The sequence below is a fragment of the Erythranthe guttata genome, chromosome 8 (genome assembly GCF_056151865.1).
Source record: "Erythranthe guttata isolate IM_541 chromosome 8, IM_541, whole genome shotgun sequence".
NCBI lineage: Eukaryota > Viridiplantae > Streptophyta > Magnoliopsida > Lamiales > Phrymaceae > Erythranthe > Erythranthe guttata.
The window spans coordinates 17,522,556-17,546,036 of NC_142540.1; the positions used below are offsets into that span (position 1 = coordinate 17,522,556).

General features: G+C 35.1%; 3 protein-coding genes and 1 pseudogene across 4 annotated transcripts; 1 reads left to right on the forward strand and 3 right to left on the reverse strand.

Moving 5' to 3' along the window:
* Positions 1-510: 510 nt before the first annotated feature.
* LOC148768674 (tricyclene synthase Oc15, chloroplastic-like) lies at positions 511-5,611 on the reverse strand. Its single transcript, XM_088822112.1, has 8 exons — positions 5,376-5,611; positions 4,992-5,256; positions 4,487-4,865; positions 4,166-4,387; positions 3,785-3,923; positions 3,435-3,689; positions 2,997-3,353; positions 511-579 (listed from the first exon to the last, which is right to left on the reverse strand). The coding sequence occupies exons 1-7, from the start codon at positions 5,586-5,588 to the stop codon at positions 3,054-3,056; spliced, it is 1,773 nt and encodes a 590-aa protein (XP_088678238.1). The 5' UTR covers positions 5,589-5,611; the 3' UTR covers positions 511-579; positions 2,997-3,053.
* A 7,191-nt stretch (positions 5,612-12,802) lies between these two features.
* LOC148768675 (uncharacterized) lies at positions 12,803-15,588 on the forward strand (annotated as a pseudogene).
* Positions 15,589-16,699: 1,111 nt separating this feature from the next.
* Positions 16,700-19,289, reverse strand: LOC105962256 (tricyclene synthase Oc15, chloroplastic). 2 transcript variants are annotated; one of them, XM_088822113.1, is made up of 7 exons: positions 19,085-19,289; positions 18,747-18,936; positions 18,137-18,515; positions 17,833-18,054; positions 17,616-17,754; positions 17,245-17,499; positions 16,700-17,161 (listed from the first exon to the last, which is right to left on the reverse strand). In XM_088822113.1, exons 1-7 carry the CDS (start codon positions 19,181-19,183, stop codon positions 16,853-16,855), a joined length of 1,593 nt encoding a protein of 530 aa, XP_088678239.1. In that variant the 5' UTR covers positions 19,184-19,289; the 3' UTR covers positions 16,700-16,852. The 2 variants fall into 2 exon arrangements, with proteins under 2 accessions (XP_088678239.1, XP_088678240.1); XM_088822114.1 differs by having other exon boundaries at positions 19,014-19,281.
* Positions 19,290-21,611: 2,322 nt separating this feature from the next.
* On the reverse strand, positions 21,612-23,064 carry LOC105962252 (GLABROUS1 enhancer-binding protein-like). The gene has a single exon (XM_012986550.2). The coding sequence runs from the start codon at positions 22,954-22,956 to the stop codon at positions 21,766-21,768; it is 1,191 nt and encodes a 396-aa protein (XP_012842004.1). The 5' UTR covers positions 22,957-23,064; the 3' UTR covers positions 21,612-21,765.
* Between the last annotated feature and the right edge of the window lie 417 nt (positions 23,065-23,481).

A 23,481-nucleotide genomic window follows, 5' to 3' on the forward strand; every position in this document is an offset into this window, starting at 1 on the left:
CAAACAGAGAAGTGGGAAAATGATATAAATAGGTGTTTAAGAAAGACATAGGAGAGGCGGGTTTACAGAGAAGAGGTGGAGAAAGATAAGTATCGTATGAGATATGTATGCATAGTTAGATTTGGGGAGAAAAACATGAGAAAAGCAGTAAGAGAAGCGGGTAGGATTTTAGAGTAAAAATTATTAAATAACAAATATAGCCATAAAATGAGCGGGAAAAGAAACCCTAGAGTTTCAGCATAATAACATTACTTTTATTAATAAGATATTGGGTTCAGCTAACATAGTTAAGGCATAAGTTTCGAACGCACTAATTTGAATGCAATTTGAATCGCATTAAATTAAACTCCAAAATTATCGATCTGTCTTGTAAGATAAATCATGGAGAAAATATCAATTAATTATTGGTTAATAGCATTAAAAATGGCTAATCAAATTGCGTAATGGGCGAATTCTTTTTACACAATTCCAGACGTTCTTCGTCAAATATCTCTCTCTCGATCTCGAGACTGTAGAAATAAAATATATTTAGAATATAAATACTTGCAACGTTTGTCAACCGCACAAGAATTCGTTTACCTCTTGTGACACGTGGATGGAGATTATATTTTTCCAGCTCAACTCGAACTCGACTCATTTGGTGATTTTCATTATGGTGTTTTTTTTTAAGAAAAGGAAAAGGATGAGGGGGCAAAAGGAAGGGGGAAATAAAGTATTGGTGATTTTGATTTTTTTTTTTTTTTTATGTATAATTGAATTTCGTTTTCACTTGTTAGTCTGTTGAAAATGTTCGATGTTAGTTTCATTTGATGAATTTCGGGTTGAAGTGAAGTTGTTGAGTCACCTACATCTTTTCTTGAGGCCGGATTTATTTCTTAAGTGTGATATTTTGATTGTCACCATTGGTTAGGGTTAGGGTTTCTCTTTTTTGTTACATCTGTCCCGAGAAAGATTGTATAATCAAGATTTATTTGCAATCTTGATTATACAAGTAACTATAATAGGCCTAAATTTGCATATATGTGACATTGATGTGATTTAGAAAGGCCTAATTGTGATTATTAAAATTTGGTGAAAATATGTTAGCAAATATATTTGTGAGTTGTGAAGTGAAACGTTTTTTGAAAGTTTCAATATTGTTGATTATTGAAAATCTAAACAAGAGGAATTATATTCCTATTTGGTTAGATTTATCACATTGTGCAAATGACAATTTTTTTTATATAATTTAAAAGTCAAAACTCATATCAATTTTGATTGATTATTTTGACATTAGCTTGTGAGGAGGCCGGTTGATACCGAATGTGGCATATAAAATCTTAATGTGGGATAGATCAATGCTTTGTGCTTTGATAAATATGATTGAGAATAAATCAAATGCTTTGTGCTTTGATAAATATGATTGAGAAAAATCAAATGCTTTGTGCTTTGATAAATGAGACTGAAAAACTGCAGTTGGCAAATGCGAGAATCTTTTAATGGGAACCGGAACCATTAAAAGAAAATACAGTACTGTGAATCTATGTGAAAAATTCACGCGAAAATTTAAGTGAAATTATATGTGAAATTATATGAGAAATGGTTAATAAACCATTGAGTCCATGAGACTAAATGTCGAATAAGCGCTATTAAAATTGTGAAATTATATTTCACATTATTTCAGAAATCATTTGAAATGCATCGAGGGGGATTGGGTGAAAGCCTAATATATTTTGTAAAGTTGTTGATGAGGATACTACCGCCTAGGGGCTAGAGATCCTACGGACTAGGCGAAGAAAAACGAATCTGAAAGCAACTTGATAGTGATAAAAGTGCACACTTTTATTATCCATTCCTATGATGCGTATGCACTAATAAAGCTCGTAACGAATTGTGAGGTTGAGACTTTGATCTCTTAATGAGTTCTATAGCCCGGATGGGTGGGGTGTTGGAGTTACGTAAACATCCTTGATAGAATTCACCTTGTGAGTGTGGAAGTGGGGCCGCTTCCTATGAGAATTATAGGCTATTCTCTAGAGCTCTCACGAGAAATGGGGTAAAGCACATGGCCGTTAACGTGCTGGCTTTAGAAGCTTCGATCGGGACACTTTGAGTATTATGTGTGCTATATGATTCTACGTGCCTCAAGGGTCATTGTTTCAAGGCTAAGTCCACTTTGATTCTAGTACGAGAAACATATTGTACTAAGTGAAGGTTTCAAGGCATTGCTCACTTTCATTATGCATAATATTCCACAAGAGCTCAAGTATTATTATTATTCTTATTTTTATTAAAATAGTGGGGGATTGTTGGGTTTTTTAATAAAAATAATATTTTATTAAATATTTTCTTTGACCAATTTATGAGGTAATTTTGACCAACATTTTGAAACATACAAGCACTTTATTTTGCCTCATAAAACCTCCATAATTTCCTTTAATTCTATATTAAATAGAGGTTTTATCGTGCTTATAATTTATACTATATAAAGGGGACTTTTGTAGCTTTGTAAAAGTATGAGAGAAGAGAGTACAAGAGAAGAGGAAAAGAAATATTTTTCTAATATACTAGATACATATACTTTGAGCTTTTGTTGTGTGTCGGGTGTAAGCTTCTGCTTCACTTGAACGTGCAATTTCGGTGAAGGTACAGCGGAGAGATAGGCTGGGCTGTTGTATCCCATAGGCGACACGATCGGAACCTTTTTGCACCTCATTAGAGAAGGGGTCGTGAAATTCGTCTTAAGAGAGCGACCTAGTCCGCGCCTCACCTTGCCTATCTCCACATTATCGTGGTTTTTATTGCAGCAACTTGTTACATATAAAATTAGAGAACAAATGGAGTCCAACCCTCATCCACAATTCGGTGATCAATCGTCAAAGTGCAGCCGTGGTTCCAACATGATGTCTTGCAGCAGAATATATAATCCGATAACCTTTTCGAATCGAACTTACTCTCTCGACTGTTGACATAAAATATATTTAGAATATAAATACTTGCAAGTTGCAACGTTTTACAAAAGAACATATATGCTTCTAAAAACATTGATATGAAAAATCGAAGAAACTAGTTCTTTATTTGTAGGGTTTCGGCTTTAACATTAAATTGACATATTCTTCGAGGACCGGAAGTTTCTGATTGTCGTCATAGCTATACCCGAGGGGCACCATCCTTGCAAGATTAAGACAAGCTTCTCGATAAAACGACAACTCTGCCGAAAACTTATTTATATCAAAACACTCCTTGTTAAGAAGCTTCCACTCACTTGCTATCATCTTTATTACATGCTCGCGCGCTTGCTTGAACGATAAACCATCGTTATCTCTCATGTAGTACTCTATGTACGAGCCATCCTTCCCGTTTTGTTGCTCGGCCTTTTAATTAAGTAATCATGCATTATTAGTAATTAATTAAGTAACTAGTATATGTATATGTATATGTATAGATCATCATACATTGGCACTCCCCAAATCGTCCGAAAGACGAAGAATTGCAGCTACACTTGATATGAGCGTCGAGTTTTCTTCTAGAAGGATTGCACCTTGGTTGTGGGTCCCACCAAGACCTAAAATATAGAATAAGTGAACCAACACTACATGCACACCCGAGCTCACTTTGCCATTCGACAAATATTCGTCTGCACTCGGCAAATAGTCCCCGTCGGCGAACCACCTTCCTTCCACTAGAAATGCCTTGCACAAACTTCCCCACTAGAAAGACGAAGACGTATTATTATTATTATCTTATATATATTATATATATATATATATAAGGAATACAATAATTAATCAAGAAAATACAATACCGCTTGTTTTAGGGTATGAATAGGGTTGTATCCATGCTTTTTGTTAATCATAAACGCTATCTCGTTTGTGGTATCGAGAAGGGCCTTGTAGCAAATCTTCATGTACTCGGGCAGCGTATCTATTGCAACATAGTCCCATCTGTATACGTGCATCATAGAGTTAATCCTCTATAAATTAATTCAGTCAGAACTAGGGAAATTCTATTAATTTAGCAAATTATTAAATTATCGAGTCAATAACTTAATACGTTTTCACCGAGTCGGGATTGAAAGAAACTATTATTTAATCAAAGTCATTAATTTATCGAGGTTCTACTGTATATCAGAGTGTAATAAAGTTGAATTAATAGAAAAAATTAGAAGCAAATATTTAATACATACTTGTCTACAGCTTCTGTGAAGATAGCCAGCTCATCTGGTGTGCCGTAAAGGTCGAAAATGTCGTCTATCAGGTAAATAAAAGCTATGGACTTTGTAAGCTCGATTCGCTGCTTCGATAAGCTGATATCGTTGATCAAAATAGCCATCGACCCCGTGTACCATTTTAATGGCTGATTTCTTGCTAGCTTTAGTTCTCTAGTTAATCCTAGACCGTCCCACCACCTGAAAAAAAAAAAAAAAAACGAGAATATTCTTTTGTGAAATTTTAAGGAATCAATAACGGAATTATGTAATGTGTTGTATGTTTTTTTTCGTCCTTACTTGGAAACTTGGAGCAGTTCCTCTTGGTATACGGATTTCCCGACTAGAAAATCGACTTCTGCCAGCTCTTTCAACGGTTTTTCCCACCCGTTATTTGCGGTGCCGAAATCTGTTAGGAAGTTCGTTTCGGTCAATCTTGTTATGGTCTTATGACAAGGGTATTTCAATCTCCTAATAATACGGTCAGCAAATGTGCGGTTCTTGCAATGTGCTGAGTATCGATAGAGAAGTTTGGTGCTAAATTCCTCTGCTTCGTCGAGTATTTTCTCTCCTTGGAAACTCAATTGTGCAGCTTCGTACAGTTCCAACAATCCTGTTATGTCTCGCCTTAGATCTCCTCTGAACTTCCCATCTTCGCCCTTGAACTTATTAAACACTTCTGCAGATTAAATATTTCGATATTAGTATTTACCAATATTTCAAGAAAAAGCAGGGGAAACAGAGGATATATATACAGAGAGAGAGAGAGAGAGAGAGAGAGAGAGAGAGAGAGAGATGAAAAGACCTGAAGAAACATCGTATCCTTGATGTCTTAATAATCGGAACAAGAGCGAAACATCGTGAAGAGAGTCGCATCCGTAAATAGTGTTATTTTTCACGTAGTTTTGGTTGAGAATTGTGTGAATCTCCTCCTGAAAATGGCGGCCCATTCCCAGCCGTTGGATGGCATCCACCAAGATCAAATTTTCTTCTTCCGTCGAGTCCACGAGCAAGCGTCTTACGCTGTCTAGTTTGCGTTCGTAATCGTCGACGCGATACAGCTTATCAACCTGCATGCAAAATAACATTACACGTGAAAGAATTAAGAAGAAGCAAAAAAAAAAAAGATTACTAAAAGATTAATTGATAATGAAATTTAATTTGGAGTGGAATTGTGAAGCAATTAAACCGGGAGGAGGTGTCGATTTTGATACTCGTGGTATCTTTCGGTTATGCTCCAACTCTCGTTAGTAGCTCCGCATGCAATACGACACCGTTTCTTCGTTCCTGAATTTACGAATTCAGTAACAAGACAAGGCCGGAAGATAGACGACAACGACCCGTTGCAGATTACGGCCATTTTTTGACAATTTATTTTCTTTTTTTGATGATCCTGTAACATGGCTAATGCAGGTATTTATAGCCAAAGCTTTCGAGTTAAGCTTGAAATCAATGTTTTTTGGCACTTAATTAATGAAGAAATTAATCTTAGCACTTAATTTATAAGTTGGCGATGTATCTTTTTGTTCCTAACTTAAATGGGTTATTTTACATGGTGTTTCTACCATGAGATCCTGTGTTCTAAACTTATATGAGATACCCTCTTCAAATTGCGACACGTGTCCCAGCAAAAAAACCTATTTTTTCCTCATTTATGTATTGTCGCAAATACCCTTTATACAATAATTATTTTAAAAAATTCGGCAATGATAAACTATTAATGAAATGTCAATTTTACCCTCTCTATTTTAATGCAATTTTAAATTTATATTTATTGTTGAATTAAAATTTATAAAGTCAATTATATCATTATTCATAAAATCATTAAAGCACCCATCCAAAATTACATAAACCTGAATTCGAACTTGTGACCATCTGAAAACATACAAGAATACATACACGGGAGATAAATTTAAATATAAAAAATAGATGTAGAAGTGTTTTTAAAAAATAGCTTAAAACAACTTATTTTAAGATAAGTAAAAATAAAAGTTTGATTTTGCAATCAACTAAAAACTCGTTAGTCATTGCTCGGTCATAATGACAATTTTGCAGTATTTTATCAGGGAAAAAAAAAACGTGTCAAATATGATCCTTCAACGAAAATGTGTCAAATGTATCCTTCAACTATTCATTTGTTTTTCTTCAATTACTGTTTACATAGTACAAATAAAAAAGAAAAGTCTCGAATGTGATACTTCACAAATAATTTCTTTTTTCGAATTATAATTTACATAGTACAAAAGAAAAAGAAGAAAAAAACGGCGTGTCGAATGTGATGCTTCGACTAATACTTTTTCACATTGTATAAATGATAGCGTCAAAATGTATGAAATACTATTGGAGATATTAAAATTAAGGTGGTGTTTGCAAAAGTTTTTAAAAATAAATTTTGAGCTTTTTATAGCTTGTAATCTGTTGTTAGGTGTTTGTATAATCAGCTCATGCTTTTACTTCTTTAAAAATAAGTTGTTTTAAGTTATTTTTTCACAAGCATCCCTACATCTGCTTTTCTATTTAAATTGATTTTCTAGCATTTTCCAAACATCCCCAACTTTTAGAAATAAACACTTAATACCAACTTAACTCACGATCACTAACTTCTGTTTTTCAACAAACTTTTGCAAACACTACTTAAATGATACATTTCACTAATAGCTTAAACTTGTGGTCGAGATGGTCATTCAATATGGTATCAGAGCCCCAGACCAAATAACACTTCATTATTGTAAATAATAAATTTTTTATTTACACATATTTAACATTGTAAATTTGCATAATCTATATAATACATAAAGACAAGGTACACAATTGATGTTTTCACATCTCCAATTTTGACTCCACATTTATTTCTTTATTTTCAATTCAGTTTACTTACCTTATATAATTATATTCCACAAGTTTGACAGTTTGAATATAAATACTATAATTATATTCCACAAGTTTGACAATTTGAATATAAATACTATAATTATATTCCACAAGTTTGACAATTTGAATATAAATACATATCACAAGTTTTTAAGGAGAGCCATTGATAGGATCAAGATTTTAGGAGATATTTCAATTGAATTTAATTGCCTTTTATAATAGGATTTCCACATTTAATCCATTAAAGTAAATAGACTAATATTTTGTGTACACAATTATTGTAATTTTCCTATTCCACACGTTTTTAATTGATATATTAAACCCGTTTCAACTTTCCATTCACATTTTTAAATTTTCTAAATTGCATGATTTTTGCTTAATTTACGGTAACACTAAAAAAATCGGTTTCAAAGATTAATTCATTAATATCACAATCAAATCTTTTAAATGACATGTTGATATTATTGTTTCATTAATAACTTTTTTCCTTGCTCCTAATATATTGATATACGTTTTTTTATAAATACATATTGGATTTATTATCTAATCATTAAACATTGTTTGAAATTTTGTGGGATTTATATCTACGTACAAATAAATATTTGATATAATCTATAATATAGCAATCACCATATCACAAAATTGATTAAGCTTGCCTATATTTGAAGTAGTCCGTGTATTTTTTATTTCCACTGTATTTTTTTATTATTTTTTATTTCCACTGTATTGACAATAATTATCAACATACTAACTATACATTAATGACAATAATAATGAACATCGGATTTTATTAATCTGTATATGGTAATGAAATCATATCATATAACAAAGAATTAAGGTAATTTTTTGATTACAATCAAGTTATTTCAGGAAATTACAGATTTTATTCAATTAAGCAATGAAATCCGATCAATTTGGAAGTGAATGATTTGATTCACTATAAATATCATGTGTAATTAATTGTAACAAACCCACAGAATCTTGACTATCCACGTATCTATATAATCTCAAATACCCACCCATGAGATCTCATTCATTATTTGCATCAACATTTGCTGAAATTCATCTGCACTGAGAAGGTTTGTATTAAATACTTTGTTGAACCTTCTTTCTTGCATTTTTTGTTATTGTATATAATGACATATATGAGTTCATGATCTTTTCCTTACTCTTTGTCCATGTGGTTTCCGTCGGATCAGCTCCGTATAGTATGTGAGAATTATATTATTGACTGCTCATAAATTTACAGTACAACTAAGTTATTTCCATTTTGCTCCACTTAATTACTTTTCTATATTAATTTATGTATATACAGTATTCTATATTCACTTTATACAATACAAATTGTGCTTTAATTTGTACTTCTCAACAGTACCTCTCTGTCAACACATTCTCTTATGGATTCAACCAACAAAACTCCGACATCACCGAACAGGTCCAAATAACTTTTCAAACCATTTTAGTTTTTGTCAATTTCTTACCGTGTTACATGATACTGTATTTCAATATACTGTTTTCTTCTTTTTTTGTATGTATTTAGAATGTTCATTGCAACCCGTTGACAAAAATGTTCCAAAACCTAAGAGAAAGATCTACATTGCTGGTAGCTTTTAACAATAAGTAACTTATCTCTTCATATTTTACAATATATATTGTACGTTTTAATATTTTTGTTACTGATCGACAATAATAAATAGTTTTATACAATCAAATCTTTTACAAATAAGTATGTAATAATATTTATTAATTGCATCCAGGTAGCGCTAATGCTAAGAGATCATCAATAATAAGGAGACCAATTGCTTTTGATAATAATATGTTATCACAAAATACATCACAAAGTAAGAATTGTACTATTTATTATATATCCAATAATTTTATTGTATAACTATTCATATAATTTCAACTTTTACCGGTGCACAGTTCTCAACAATTCGTATGTGTTGACTGCTCATCAATACTCCATGAAGGAGAATCAGCACCCAGGAGAACGGAATACACACGAAGTGACCAATGGTGTGTATACTATACGAATACTTACCAATATAGTTTGGTATATTGACTTATTGTTATTGTGCATTGTCAAATAATGTTTTATATATTATTATCCCACTTTAGACCAGATTGCTAATATAAAGGGAAAAAAAATCATGGACGAGTCCATAAAATCTCAAGAAGCTTCAATTTATGGAATGAGTGGTGTTCGTATGCCATCGGGTCGCGTTCTTACAGACATAACGAATGGTTAGTTATTGAACTCGTATGAGAAATAAATCATGCCATGTATATTTACATAATGTTTTAAACCATAAATTAATTGTTAAAACGTAGGAATAGAATAATAATTTTATTTCACATCATCTTCGAAATCGAAATCGACCTTCTGATAAACAACATGCACACGTTTAAATTATATAGATTGTTTCCATATTTTTTAATTATATTGAACTAAACATGTGACATGTTTATTTTTATAGATAATCAGGAAAAGGGACAACACATTCCTACTGAAAAAAGAAAATTGTTACACGATGCTTTTAATACACGACGTGTTTTTCGGACACCATCGAGTTGGATTCTAAGTGATGTATCAATTGGTGAGTCAATTGGTTATACTTAATATTTTAAACCAGTTTGCTTTATATATATTTCACGTGGTGACGATTATGTTCTTATATATTTATTTTAATTCCCTACTATTTATTATATTCGTCATCCAAAAGGGGAAAAACAAGTAATTGGGAAAGGAAAGGGAATTATTGCAAAACACGGAAAATCGCAGGAAAACGTATTTCATGGGAGAGTTCAAACTCCATCAAGTTGTGCTACATGGGACATAAGTAATGGTAAGATTGAATTCAATAACCTTTTAATCGTGGCATGCACACACGCTACATAATTCGTTCTTATTAACTTAAATATTAAACTTTTATTACCATAATAAGACTATTACCATGATTCCATACATCAATTTTTTTTGTTCTTTTATATTAAAAACATTATACAACAATATCAAGAAAAGTCAAACATATATAAAATAGTTATTTATAAAATTAAATTTAATATTTTAATATATTGTTTCATCATATTAACAAAACAGGTAATTTAGGTCATCAAAAGTATGTAGAACACCGACAAAATAATGACGTGCAAGGATTAAATGTTGGAAACACAAAATTGATTGATGAGGCCTTTAGTTGACTAGGTGTTGTTCGAACCCCATCGAGTAGACGGAGAAAAATCCAATTTCCTATGTATAGACAGAATGATGCAAGTTTTTCATCAGCCGACAAGTTGAATGGTATAAATTTAGCTACACAAAATATCCATATGGCTGTCAGTGGGAGCATGTTACACTACGAAGGTGAAGTTGTTAATTAATATTTCTAACTGCAATAACACATACAATTACAGACCATAGTTATTAAATGGTTTTGTTTTTTTTTTAATCCTGAAACAGACACAATCCGACACTCTTACAATCTCCTGAATCTAGCACTTATGAGATTCCTGTTAACTATCTAGATTCATTTTACAAATCCACAAAAATGTACGTTTGTATTTTTTTATGCACATTCGTATTAATTTATATGGTGAATATTATAAATTTTCTAATTATATGTTCTCCATATATTTATTAAATTATCATTTCTAATGTTAAGGATTGGAAATAGAGTTGCAAGGAGTCAAAAAACGATACAGTCGGTTGCACGTGGATTAAGTATGGACAGTACACCAGCTATATTCGTGGACGAGGATTCTCAAACAGTAAGAGATGTTACATCGGACTGTGAAGGTAATTATTATTTTTTACAATCACACACGGTTGGCGAAATTGGTCATTCAAATGCAAAAGACGAGATTTCATTGAGTGATAAAAAAAATGATTTTAATTTACAGATTCTGAATATGTTTCCAACGACAACAATAGTGACGATTCATTTGATTATGATGGTATTAACGTTTTATATTCTTTAAAACTATATTATTATATTGTCTTCGAACTTTATGAATTACTTATACTCGATGTTGCGCTATAACAGATTACGACGATCTGGGAGACCAGTCGTACGAATGTCAATCGTGTGGTGCAATGATGTGGTCCGCAGAACGTCTTGATAAGCATAGGAACACATCGAGACCATAGTTTTCTCTATGTTGTCAAAAAGATAAAGTACAACTGCCTGATATGAAAAATCCCCCACCTGCTCTAGCCAATTTGCTTTTCGGTACGGATAGGCAGAGCAAACATTTCCAAGACAATATCCGTTCTTTCAACATGATGTTTGCGTTTACTTCACTTGGCGGAAAGGTACAAACATCTATTAATACTGGTGCTGGACCATACACATTTCTGCTTCAAGGTCAGAATTATCATCTGTTGGGAAATATGTTGCCGGAGGAAGGCGCAAGACCAAAATTTGCACAACGTTACATCTTCGATACAGAGAATGAAGTTCATAATAGAATTGACGCTGTTAGGTAAAATCCATTTCATTTTGTGCTTACGTTCGCAATACATATGATGCATTTTGAGCCGAGTGAAATTGTTTAATCATTTGAAATTGCAGGTCTGGAAATAACTCGAACAATCTTGATCCTCAAATTGTTGCATACTTGAAGGATATGATCGATGAGAACAACGTACTTGCTCAGTCGTACAGAGCTGCCCGGGATCTACTTTCCAGTGAAGGCCTGCAAGGTGTTAAGCTAAAGCTGGTCAAAAGTCGTAGCACCGATGGCAGGACTTATAATCTCCCTAACGCGAGTGAAATTGCAGCGTTGATAGTTGGAGATTTTGATACGCAAGAAGGGGTTAGGGACATTGTGGTGGAGACTTAGTCCAAGAAGTTGCAACGCATTAGTGAGCTACACCCACTGTACCTGCCGTTCCAATATCCGCTCATATTTCCTTATGGGGAAGACGGCTATAGAGAGGATATTGGTTTGAGAGACTCTTTTCGAGGTAACAAGGGAAAACGAAAAAAATTAACCATAGCGAGAATACTTTGCTTACCGAATCCAAAAAAGAAGCAGCGACAGTTCAGTACTTTTGAATTCAAAAAAATTGTTCCAACAGTTTGGGGTGGACGCTTATTCTATGATTGAGTCACAAATGTTGAATTTCATTAGATACAACCAAGACCAGCTGCGTGTGGACATTTACAAAGGCATTGAAGAACGCATTTGAGAGGGGACACTGAGGGCATATCAGCTGGTAAGCGCATAGTTCTTCCCGGCTCATTCATTCCTGGACCGCGGTACATGTTCAACAATTTTATCGATGCACTGCAAATTTGTAATTGGATTGGCTTTCCATCGTTGTTCATAACTATTACATGCAATCCACAATGGCCTGAAATACAAAGGGTCCTGAATGACACAATTCTCAGACCGGAGGATCGTCCTGATATTCTATGTCGCGTATTTAAAATGAAGTTGGACAGTTTGCTGGCGGATTTCAAGAAGGGACATATTTTAGGACGAATTAGAGCGCGTAAGTAATGCATCAATGTTAAAAATTCAATATGCGGTATATTCATTACATCAATAATGGTTTATTGCTTGCATATCATTTGACTTCATCATTTCTTTTTGCTGACGTATGTACGATCGAATCAGAAACGTGGTCTGCCTCACGCACATATATTGTTGTGGTTGGATAACAATGCCAAACCGAAGTGCTCCGCCGACATCGACCGGATGATTTGTGCAGAAATCCCTGACAAAAAAACTGACCGAAAGATGTACGACTTGGTTGAGAAATACATGATACACGGCCCATGCGGTCATGCGAATTTGAATTCACCTTGCATGAAGAATGGCGTTTGCACGAAAAGATTTCCAAAGAAGTTTGCACAGCGAACTGAGGCCGATGATGATGGTTACCCTGTATATAGGAGAAGGGACGATGGAAGAACAAAAACACAATTCTTGACAATGGTTTTGTGGTTCCTTACAACCGTACATTATTGAGTAAATAGAGAGCCCACATCAACATCGAGTTGTGCAACCAGAGCAAGTCAATAAAGTATTTGTTCAAGTACGTCAACAAAGGACACGATCGTGTCACAGCAACATTTTTTCAACCTCCGTCTACGGACACCGCTTCTGTTATATGTGATGAAATCAAGATGTACTATGATTGTAGATATTTATCTGCGTGCGAGGCGATGTGGAGGATTTTTGCATTCGATATACACTACAGAGATCCCACTGTCATTAGATTGAGCTTCCATCTCCCCGACAATCAGCCGTTGATATTTAATGAGAACCAACCTTTAAAGAGTGTCCTGGAAAGACCAACAGCAAGGCAAACCATGTTTTTGGCGTGGTTTGAGGCGAACAAGAAGTACCCACCAGCTAGGGAATTACGGTATGGAGAGTTTCCCCAACATTATGTGTACAAGGAGGATTCTCGCGTGTGGGTGCCGAGAAAGCAGAAGTTTTCTATTGGAAGAGTCACCACTGTACCCCCAGGAAAGGGAGAAGACTTTTATCTGAGATTACTTCTCAACATCCAGAGAGGGTGAACCAGTTACGAAGATATACGAACGGTTGGTGGCAATGTTTACGCGACGTTTAAGGATGTATGCTATATTTTGGGGCTGCTTGAGGATGACAAGGAGTATATTGGTGCAATCAAAGAGGCGTACGGTTGGGCAAACGGCCACTTTCTCAGGCTGTTGTTTGTTGTTATGCTGATTTCTAACAGTTTGAGCAGACTGGAATATGTTTGGGAGAGTTGTTGGTCGAATTTGTCCGATGACATTATATACAAGCACCAAAGGCGCCATAATAATCCAGGTATCGATTATTTTTATGTTGTTTTACAATTTTTAAGTTTCATTTTTCAATTTTGTGAACGCATTTGTCCTACAAACTATACCTTTTGCAGGTTTGACTCTATCACATGATAAGAACTATGCGTTGATTGAAATCGAGAAAATCTTACAAAGCAACCGCAAGAGCTTGCGGAATTTTGACTCTATGCCAATGCCACTACATTCGTCGAATGACACGGAGAATCGATTAGTGCTCGATGAGTTGGACTACGACGTCTTTGCGATGGCTGAAGAACTGAAACAATATCTATCTTCTATCACAGACGAGCAGAGAAAGGTTTACGATACCATTATGGATGATGTATCGAAAAATAGCGGCGGGATGTACTTTCTCTACGGTCACGGAGGAACATGAAAAACATTTATATGGAGAACGTTGTCCGCTGCAATTCGTTCCAAGGGAGTAATAGTTCTTAATGTTGCTTCGAGTGGCATAGCATCTTTGCTGCTTCCAGGTGGCCGAACCGCTCACTCCAGATTTGGACTGCCCATCATTGTGCACGATGGTTCCACCTGCAACATTGCACAACAGAGTCCGCAGGTAGAATTGCTTATAAAGTCGAGACTTATCATATGGGACGAGGCCCCGATGATGCATATATACTGTTTCGAAGCGCTAGATAAGACGATGCGATCTATCACGCATGTTCCCAAACCGTTCGGCGGCAAGGTGGTCGTTCTTGGCGGAGACTTCAGACATATTTTACATGTTGTGCTGAAGGCATCAAGACAAGACATTGTTCACGCTACAATCAACTCATCTCAGTTTTGGAAAGACTGTACGGTTCTTAAGTTGCATACGAATATGAGGCTTCAATCAAGCTCTAATCCATCTGAAGTTAAAGAAATAAAGGAGTTTGCTGATTGGATACTGAGTATCGGTAATGAGGAGGCGGGAGAGCATAACGATGGTGAAGCGTCCGTTGAGATTCCTGAGGACATGCTAATTCCCGATTGTGAAGATCCATTATTGGAGCTATTGCAGTTTGTGTATCCGGATTTGTTGAGTAACATATCAAATCCAGATTATTTCCAAGGGAGGGCAGTGCTTGCACCGACTAATGACTGCTGAAGTCTGTCAACGACTACTTGTGTTCCCTCCTACCCGGCGAAGAGAAGTTGTACCTTAGCGCGGATAGTATATGCAAGGATGAGTTGAGTTCGGAAGAAAATGCTGAAATATATTCGACCGAATTCCTCAACACCGTGTCTTGCTCCGGTCTCCCTTCACATAGGCTGAAACTTAAGGAAAATGTTCTTGTTATGCTTATACGAAACATCGACCAGGCGAGAGGCCTGTGCAATGGAACCAGACTTCAAGTTGTTAGGATGGGAGTTCATGTTCTTAGCTGCAAGGTTCTATCCGGCAAAAATATCGGTGATGTTGTTTTCATTCCTCGGATGACGTTGGTCCCATCGAACTCTACTTTGCCCATTAAGTTCCAGAGGCGACAGTTTCCATTGATGGTTTGCTTTGCAATGACCATCAACAAAAGTCAGGGTCAAACACTTTCACACGTCGGTTTGTATCTACCCAAACCTGTATTCAGTCACGGTCAATTGTACGTTGCACTCTCGAGAGTGAAGAGTAGATCTGGCATAAAGATCCTAATCAAGTCTGAATCTGGTGAATCATCGAGTTCTACTAGCAACGTGGTGTACAAAGAAGTATTTCAACGTATATGAAGGTATATATCATGCATGCCATCCATTATTCAACTTATTATCATATTTTGTCTTATTAATGTGTGTATGTGCTCTCTATCTTTAGGTATGTTTGCAAGTGATTTTTTTGTCTAGCATATCCGGTATAGTCGCTTTTGGTAAGTAATATAATCGAAATATTGTTTAATTACGCACTGATTGTCGTTTCAGTAGTGCACTGTATTATTGCAAAATACGAAAACTTTGCAGGTTAACTGCTATGTACTGTTTGATCTGTGGATCTTTAAGATAGTGCAGTGGATTTGATTCCATTAGTTTTAGTTAGTTCTAGAATTTTCGCTGCAATACATGTCGAACGGAATGTGTTATTCATTCTTTTTATAAAATTTCAACTTGCTTTGGGACCGATTTTTTTATTCATCCAATATCTTAACTTATATTAGTTTTATATTTAAGTTGGAATATTAGTTTTTTCTGACCCTAAATTGTTGAATATCAATTTTGTTCTTGAAGATGATCCCCGTACATCGCACTGGTGAGATACTAGTTCTTACAAATTATTCGCCATGGAAGAAAACTCATTACTTCATCAAACATATGGTACTGAAAAATCTCTTCAATAATAAAATAATAAACTGCATGTAATAAAATTCTAATATTGTTTGCAATTAAAGTACGAATTGAGATAGACAGAATAATATGGAAATCGATAGGCCCATTAGCTAGTAGGTTTGAAGCCCAATTTGAAAGGAATTAATTATCCAGTGTAAAAGGGAATATGCTTTGGAATTGCCTTCGCACCCTTGAAATGTAGTATTTTTGTACTTTGCACCCTTGAAAAAAAATTAATAGCACCTTGCACCCCCAAAATACAATAAATCAGACAAAAAATGGTCCAAATTACGTTCCGAGACAAAAGGGTATTAGTAAATTGAAACGACATTTAATATTTCAAAAAAATTAATCCATGAATTAAACTTGCACTATTTATAGCTTCAAATTATTCTACATATTCTTCCCTCGATTTTGCTCTTATGACTTTTTGTCGAATTTCACATTCGATCTCGATTTCTATTGGGCGTTCATTACATTTTGTGAATGAAATTCTGTTCGACAAGCTATAAGATCCCGATTTCAATTTTAATTTTTTTTTTCGTCTCTTTTTCAATTTTCAATCATGGTTTTATGATTACATATCTTTGCTTATTACTACTTAAATTTATATTAAACATACAAAAAACAACTTTATATATGCATATGCCCAAACACCTAGTGCTTTATTTGTTCAATGGTGCTCCGATGACTTTGGCTTTAACAACATTAAATCGACATATTCCTCGAGAATCGGAAGTCTCTGGTTGTCGTCATAGCTATACATGAGGGGCACCATCCTTGCAAGATTAAGACAAGCTTCTCGATAAAACGACAATGTTGGGGAGTAGTGATTTACATCGAAACATTCCTTGTTAAGAAGCTTCCACTCACTTGCTATCATGTTTATTACATGCTCACGCGCTTGCTTCAACGATAAACCACGGTTATCTCTCATGTAGTACTCTATGTACGAGCCATCCTTCCCGTTTTGTTGCTCATCCTATTAATGAATTATAATCATACATTATTAGCTATTAATTAATCAAGTATTATACGCATATGTATAAGTATAGATCATCATACATTGGCACTACCCAAATCGTCCGAAAGACGAAGAATTGCAGCTACACTTGATATGAGCGTCGAGTTTTCTTCTAGAAGGATTGCGCCTTGGTTGTGGGTCCCACCAAGACCTAAAATATAGAATAAGTGAACCAACACTACATGCACACCCGAGCTCACTTTGCCGTTGGACAAATACTCTTCTGCACTCGGCAAATATTCCCCGTCGGCAAACCACCTTCCTTCCACTAGAAATGCCTTGCACAAACTTGCCCACTGCCACAGTAGTATAGAAAGACGACAACGTATTATTATTATTATTATCTTATATACATACATGTATATATATATATACATAAGGAATATAATTAATCAAGAAAATATTACAATACCGCTTGTTTTAGGGTATTAATAGGGTTGTATCCATGCTTTTCGTTAATCATAAACGCTATCTCGTTTGCGGTATCGAGAAGGGCCTTGTAGCAAATCTTCATGTACTCCGGCAGCGTATCTATTGCAGCATAGTCCCATCTGTATACGTGCATCATAAAATATAATACATTGTAATAAAGTTGAATTAATTAGAAGAAACAAATATTTAATACATACTTGTCTACAGCTTCTGTGAAGATAGCCAGCTCATCTGGTGTCCCGTAAAGGTCGAAAATGTCGTCTATCAGGTAAATAAGAGCTATGGACTTTGTAAGTTCGATTCTCTGCTTCGACAAGCTGATATCGTTTATCAGAATAGCCATCGACCACGTGTACCATTTTAGTGGCTGGTTTCTTGCTAGCTTTAGTTCTCTAGTTAATCCTAGACCGTCCCACCACCTGAAAAAAAAAAAAAAACGAGAATATTCTTTCGTGAAATTTTAAGGAATCAATAACAAAATTACGTTTTTTTTGTTCTTACTTGGACACTTCTAGCAGTTCCTCTTGGTATACAGATTTCCCGACTAGAAAATCGACTTCTGCCAGCTCTTTCAACGGTTTTTCCCACCCGTTATTCGCGGTGCCGAAATCTGTTAGGAAGTTCTTTTCGGCCAATCTTGTTATGGTCTTATGATAAGGATGTCTCAATCTCGTAATAATACGGTCAGCAAAACTGCTGTTCTTGCAATCTGCTGAGTATCGATAGAGAAGTTTGCGGCTGAAATCTTCTGCTTCGTCGAGTATTTTTTCTCCTTCGAAACTCAATTGTTTAGCTTCGTACAGTTCCAACAATACCGTTACGTCTTGCCTTAGTTCTCCTCTGAACTTTCCGTCGTCGCCCTTGAAATTATTAAACACTTCTGCCAGATTAAATATTCGATATATATATTAGTATTTCCACTATTTCAAGAAAAAACAGGGGAAACAGAGTAGATGTTTTGCACTATTATGAGAGAGAGAGAGAGAGAGAGAGAGAGAGAGAGAGAGAGAGGAAACGAAAAGACTAGAAGAAACATCGTATCCTTGCTGTCTTAATAATCGGAACAAAAGCGAAACATCGTGAAGAGAGTAGCGTCCGTAAGTGGTATTACTATCTCCGTTTTTCTTCGCGTAGTAGTGTGTGAGAATCGTGTGAATCTCTTCCTGATAATGGCGGCCCATTCCTAGCCGTTGGATTGCATCGACCAGGATCAAGTTCTCTTCTTCGGTTGACTTCACGAGTAAGCTCCTTACGTTGTCTAGTTTGTGTTCGTAATTATCACTGCAATATAACTGATCAACCTGCATGCAACATGTAATAATAATAAAAAAATAAAAAATGCAGTGGATTAATTGATATGAAATTTTAATTAATTAACCGGAAAAATGTGTGTATTTTGATACTGTTGGCGTGTGCATATGCCCCAATTTTCATTAGTAGTAGATTTACACATGCAATACGACACCGTTTCGTCTTTCCAAAATCAGTAACAAGAATTGGAAGAGAAGGCCGGAATAAATACGTTGACCCATTGCAGATTACTGCCATGTTGACCAGAATATATATATATATAATTTTTTTTTTGCAGTAATAATATAAAAGCGATTATTTAAAATAAGCTTTAGAGATTGTATAGAAAAGTGATTATAGTCCAGCATGGCTAAATGCAGCTATTTATAGGAGAGGATTAGCATTTGCAGAAAAGCTTTTTGGAAAGCATTAGGTTGGTGATTATGAATTAAGCCTGAAATAATTAGGTAATTAGCAAATTTAGAAGTTGATGTGTTTGTAATAACTTATTTAGGTTAAAATGTTTAAATTGTTATTGCAAAGAGAAATTGTTGATAAGGACAAGACAGCTTAAAAGCCATCAAATAATATTGGATTAAATACAAAAACACCCCTGTACTATGGACTTCGTATCATTTACCCCCCTGTACTACACATAAATACAAAAACCCCCCTCACATTGCATTTTTTCTAGAATATGACGAAAATACCCCTGCTAAACCTATAATATAAGGGTTTGTTTGAGCCATTTTCCACTATATTTTTTTAACATTTTCGGTCAATTTTACTAGGGAAATTTTTTTTTTTTTTTTTTTCCATCAAAACATTTAATTACTTAGATTTTTTTTTTTTTTAATTTTCTGAATAAAACCTTTTATTTTTGTCATTTTGAATTTCTTCATTTTTTCTTAAATGTCTTTCGGTAGTTGAAATTCTCAACAATAATAGGATTGTAAAGATGTTTGTAATCTTAGGATATTTGAACTATCGGAAAACATTTAAGAAAAAAAAAGAAACTCAAAATGACAAAAATAAAAGGTTTTATTTAGAAAATAAAAAAAATGTAAGCAATCAGATGTTTTGGAGAAAAAAGTATAAATACCAAAATTTTCAACGTAAAATTGACTGAAGATGGTAAAATATATATATATATACTTGAGTAGGGGTATTTTCGTCATATTCTGGAAAAAATGCAATGTGAGGGGTTTTTTTGTATTTATGTGTAGTACACGTGGGTAAATGATACAAAGTTCATAATATAGAGGTGTTTTTGTATTTAACCCAATAATATAAGCTGATCGATACATGGATTGTGCATTGTCGGTGTGTGTCTCAATCTATCACTTAAATTGAACCAGACATGCCCTTCTGATTTCTTGTTTTAGATTTTGTCAATTTTGATTAGGGTTTGTAATTTGAGGATTTTGCGAGGCAGGTACTCCGTGGGGATTTTACGGGGAGGTTCGGGATCCTAATTCATAAAATTGGTTCTTTTTTGTTGTAAATATATAATATTGTTGCTTATCTAAACTTTATTTAAATTGGTGTTGTTTGTTATAGTTTTTTCACTAAATTACCGATACCTTTGAAATCAGACTAAATAACATATAAATATCTATATTTACTAGTAATTATAAATACCCCCAAAATTAGTAGTAAAATTTCGAATTGTCAAAAGTACTCTTTTTACTTAAACAAACAAACAACGAGTAAATTACTCCATCGGGGTAGATTTAGAAATTCAGAACAAATTCCATAGAATCTTCAAGATTTCGTTACTCACAAGTGTAATTATAAGACAGAGAAATAGTTTAGGGGATGTATTTGTAACTATTCCTCATTGTAGCAATTCATATTAATTTGTGATTATAGGAAATGTTTGGGGAAAAAAAACTTTTCAATAAGTAGAAGTTTGAGATTACTTGGCATTTTACTTGCTACAAACAAATACCTTAAAATTTGGGACTTGCTTTCTACGGTTTGAAAATTGCTATTTACGGTTTATAACAAAAAATATTTTATCTTTCTAAAACCCCAAAATTTTCCAAAAAAATACAAAAACCCCCCCAAAACGCGTAAAACCCCAACTTGGACGCCCATTCATGCAGGCACGCCCAAGTTGGGCGTGCAAGCAGCATTTGGGCGCCCGAGTTGGGCGTCCAGTGCAAATTTTTTTTTTTTATTTAATTGAACGCCCAAGATGGGCGGCGGCGTTCCAATATGTTTTTGCGAAAAAAAAAACCCCTTGTAGGGCTTTTTAACATGAAATTGGTTTCGTAACCGACCTACCCAATGCATATTACACATAAACGAGTCTAAATTACCTCAAAAAATCGAAGCCCAACCTTCTTCAAGCTTGATTTCGAAATCAATTTTTTTTATTCTCTTCGCTATTTGCGGTTCGGGGGGTTTTTGGATTTTTTTAGGAAGTTTTGGGGTTTTAGAGAGATAAAGTGTTTTTTGTTATAAACCGAAAATAGCAATTTTCAAACCTTAAAAATCATTTCATTAAAATTTGCAACACAAGAAAATCCAGAATTCAGACATTGAAGAGTTGTCCAATTCCAAAGGAATCACATAAATATGTAATAAAATACCTATATCATTAATTCATATATTAATGTTTTAATTCCTAATCATTTTTCAATCAAGAATACACTCTGCATGCATAATTGAACACAAAATATTAGCATCCCAAATTCCAATCAAAACTCCATTAAACCAAACCTTAAAAGAGTACTTAAACTAAACCAGTAAAACACAAACCAAAACAAAACCATAAGTACTAAAATCAAATTTATATATTTAGGAATATTAAAATTAAATCAACCAAAAAAACCTCAAAGATTTCTAGATTTCTTACCATCCAAAACAAGCTTTGTTTGATCACGCATCAACTCCAACTTCATCATATGAATCTCCATTTCCTTCTCTCGCAACTTTCTCCACCGTTTTTGCAACTCAGTCCCATCATCAGCACCTTCATACATTTCAGCCCCCATTCTCGAAATCCTATTTTGAACGCTCGAATAATCGGAACCCGTCGTCGCTGCACCCTTTTCAACATCACCACTAACAACATCCACACTCTTCTCATTCTCCACATCATCAGATTCTCCATTCTCGACAACATTCTCCTCATTCTTCGCATCATCAGATTCACCATTCTCGACAACATTAACACTCTTGCCACGTGTCTTCTTCACCGAAGCTGATTTTTCGACTGCTTTTTCTACATTGCCCCAGACGGGTTCGGACAATTCGTAGATTTTCTTTTCGTGGGGTTTGGAAAAGCTCTTGTCTTTATTAGGTTGGTCTTTCGTCTTGTTGGTCTCGTACTTCTTCTTGAGCCTCCTAATCTTGTCCTGCAGCTGAGCTTTGGTCACTTCCACGTGGAGATTCTCGCCGATGAAGAGGTGGAACGAATCCAACTCGGCGTACGGGTCGGCTTTCTTCTTCTGCTTGTAATCGGCCAACCCTTTGAGAAGGGCAATTTCGTCATCTTCATTCCACAGCCTGTGGAAGAGCTGCTTCTTCGTCTCGTCTTTGGAGTTTGCCTCCGAGTTTTCCGGGTCCGCCTTCGGCTTCTTGGAACCCTTGGCAGCCGATTGTTTATCTTCGGCTGCGCGTTTTTTGGCGGTGGATTTCGTCGGAGGAGTGACGGTGGAGGCGGCGGCGGGTTTGGGGGGGTTTGGCTTTTTAGCGACGCTTTTGGATTTCGGTGGATCGGCGGCGGGCTTGGGTGCTACCTGCTCGACTTCCGCTTCGGATTCGTCGGAATCTGATTCGGATCCCGATTCAGATTCTGATTCTGATTTCTCCGATGGCTTCTGCACCAGAGATTTGGTTTTTTTGGCGGCTGCCGGAGGCAAAGACGACGGCTTTTTGGCGACTGCGGGTTGCTTTTGTTCGGATTCGGATTCGGATCCGGATTCGGACGAACCTTCTTCAGACGAAGATCCGTCGGATTCTTCCTCGTCGGAATCCGATTCGGATTTCGCGCGTTTCTCCGCCTCCGGGATTTTAGCCATTGCGACGGCGAGGGTTTGGACAGAGAAAGAGGGAAGAAAATTGAAGAAATTAGGGTTTAGGGTTTTGAGACTGTAATTTTGGGCGAGTATTTATAGCTCTCAAAATTGAGGGTGTAACCAAACAGCCGCTATTCAATTATTAATAGAATTCTTTTCAATTACCAAATTTAAGAGTTGTTAACCACGTTTTATTTACCAATTCAAATAATTAATAGAATTCTTTTCTATCTACTTTTAATGAATTACCAATCACAATTATGGAAATCGAATAAGGAATTGAAATTTCATATGAAAAAATATTTTCATTCCTTTCCCATCATTATTTATTCATAACTCATTTGATTTCAAATCTAATTGTTTCCGTAAATTCTAATAAAAAAAAAAGATTTTATAAGAAGATTCATAGTTAAGGGTAGGATCGGTAATTGAGTCGGCCTAACTGAAGCCCGATGGCTCGGCCCGATTATATTTGAGCCGAGCCTACTTTTTAGTGAGTCAGGTCAAGTTTGAGCCATTTTACTAAAC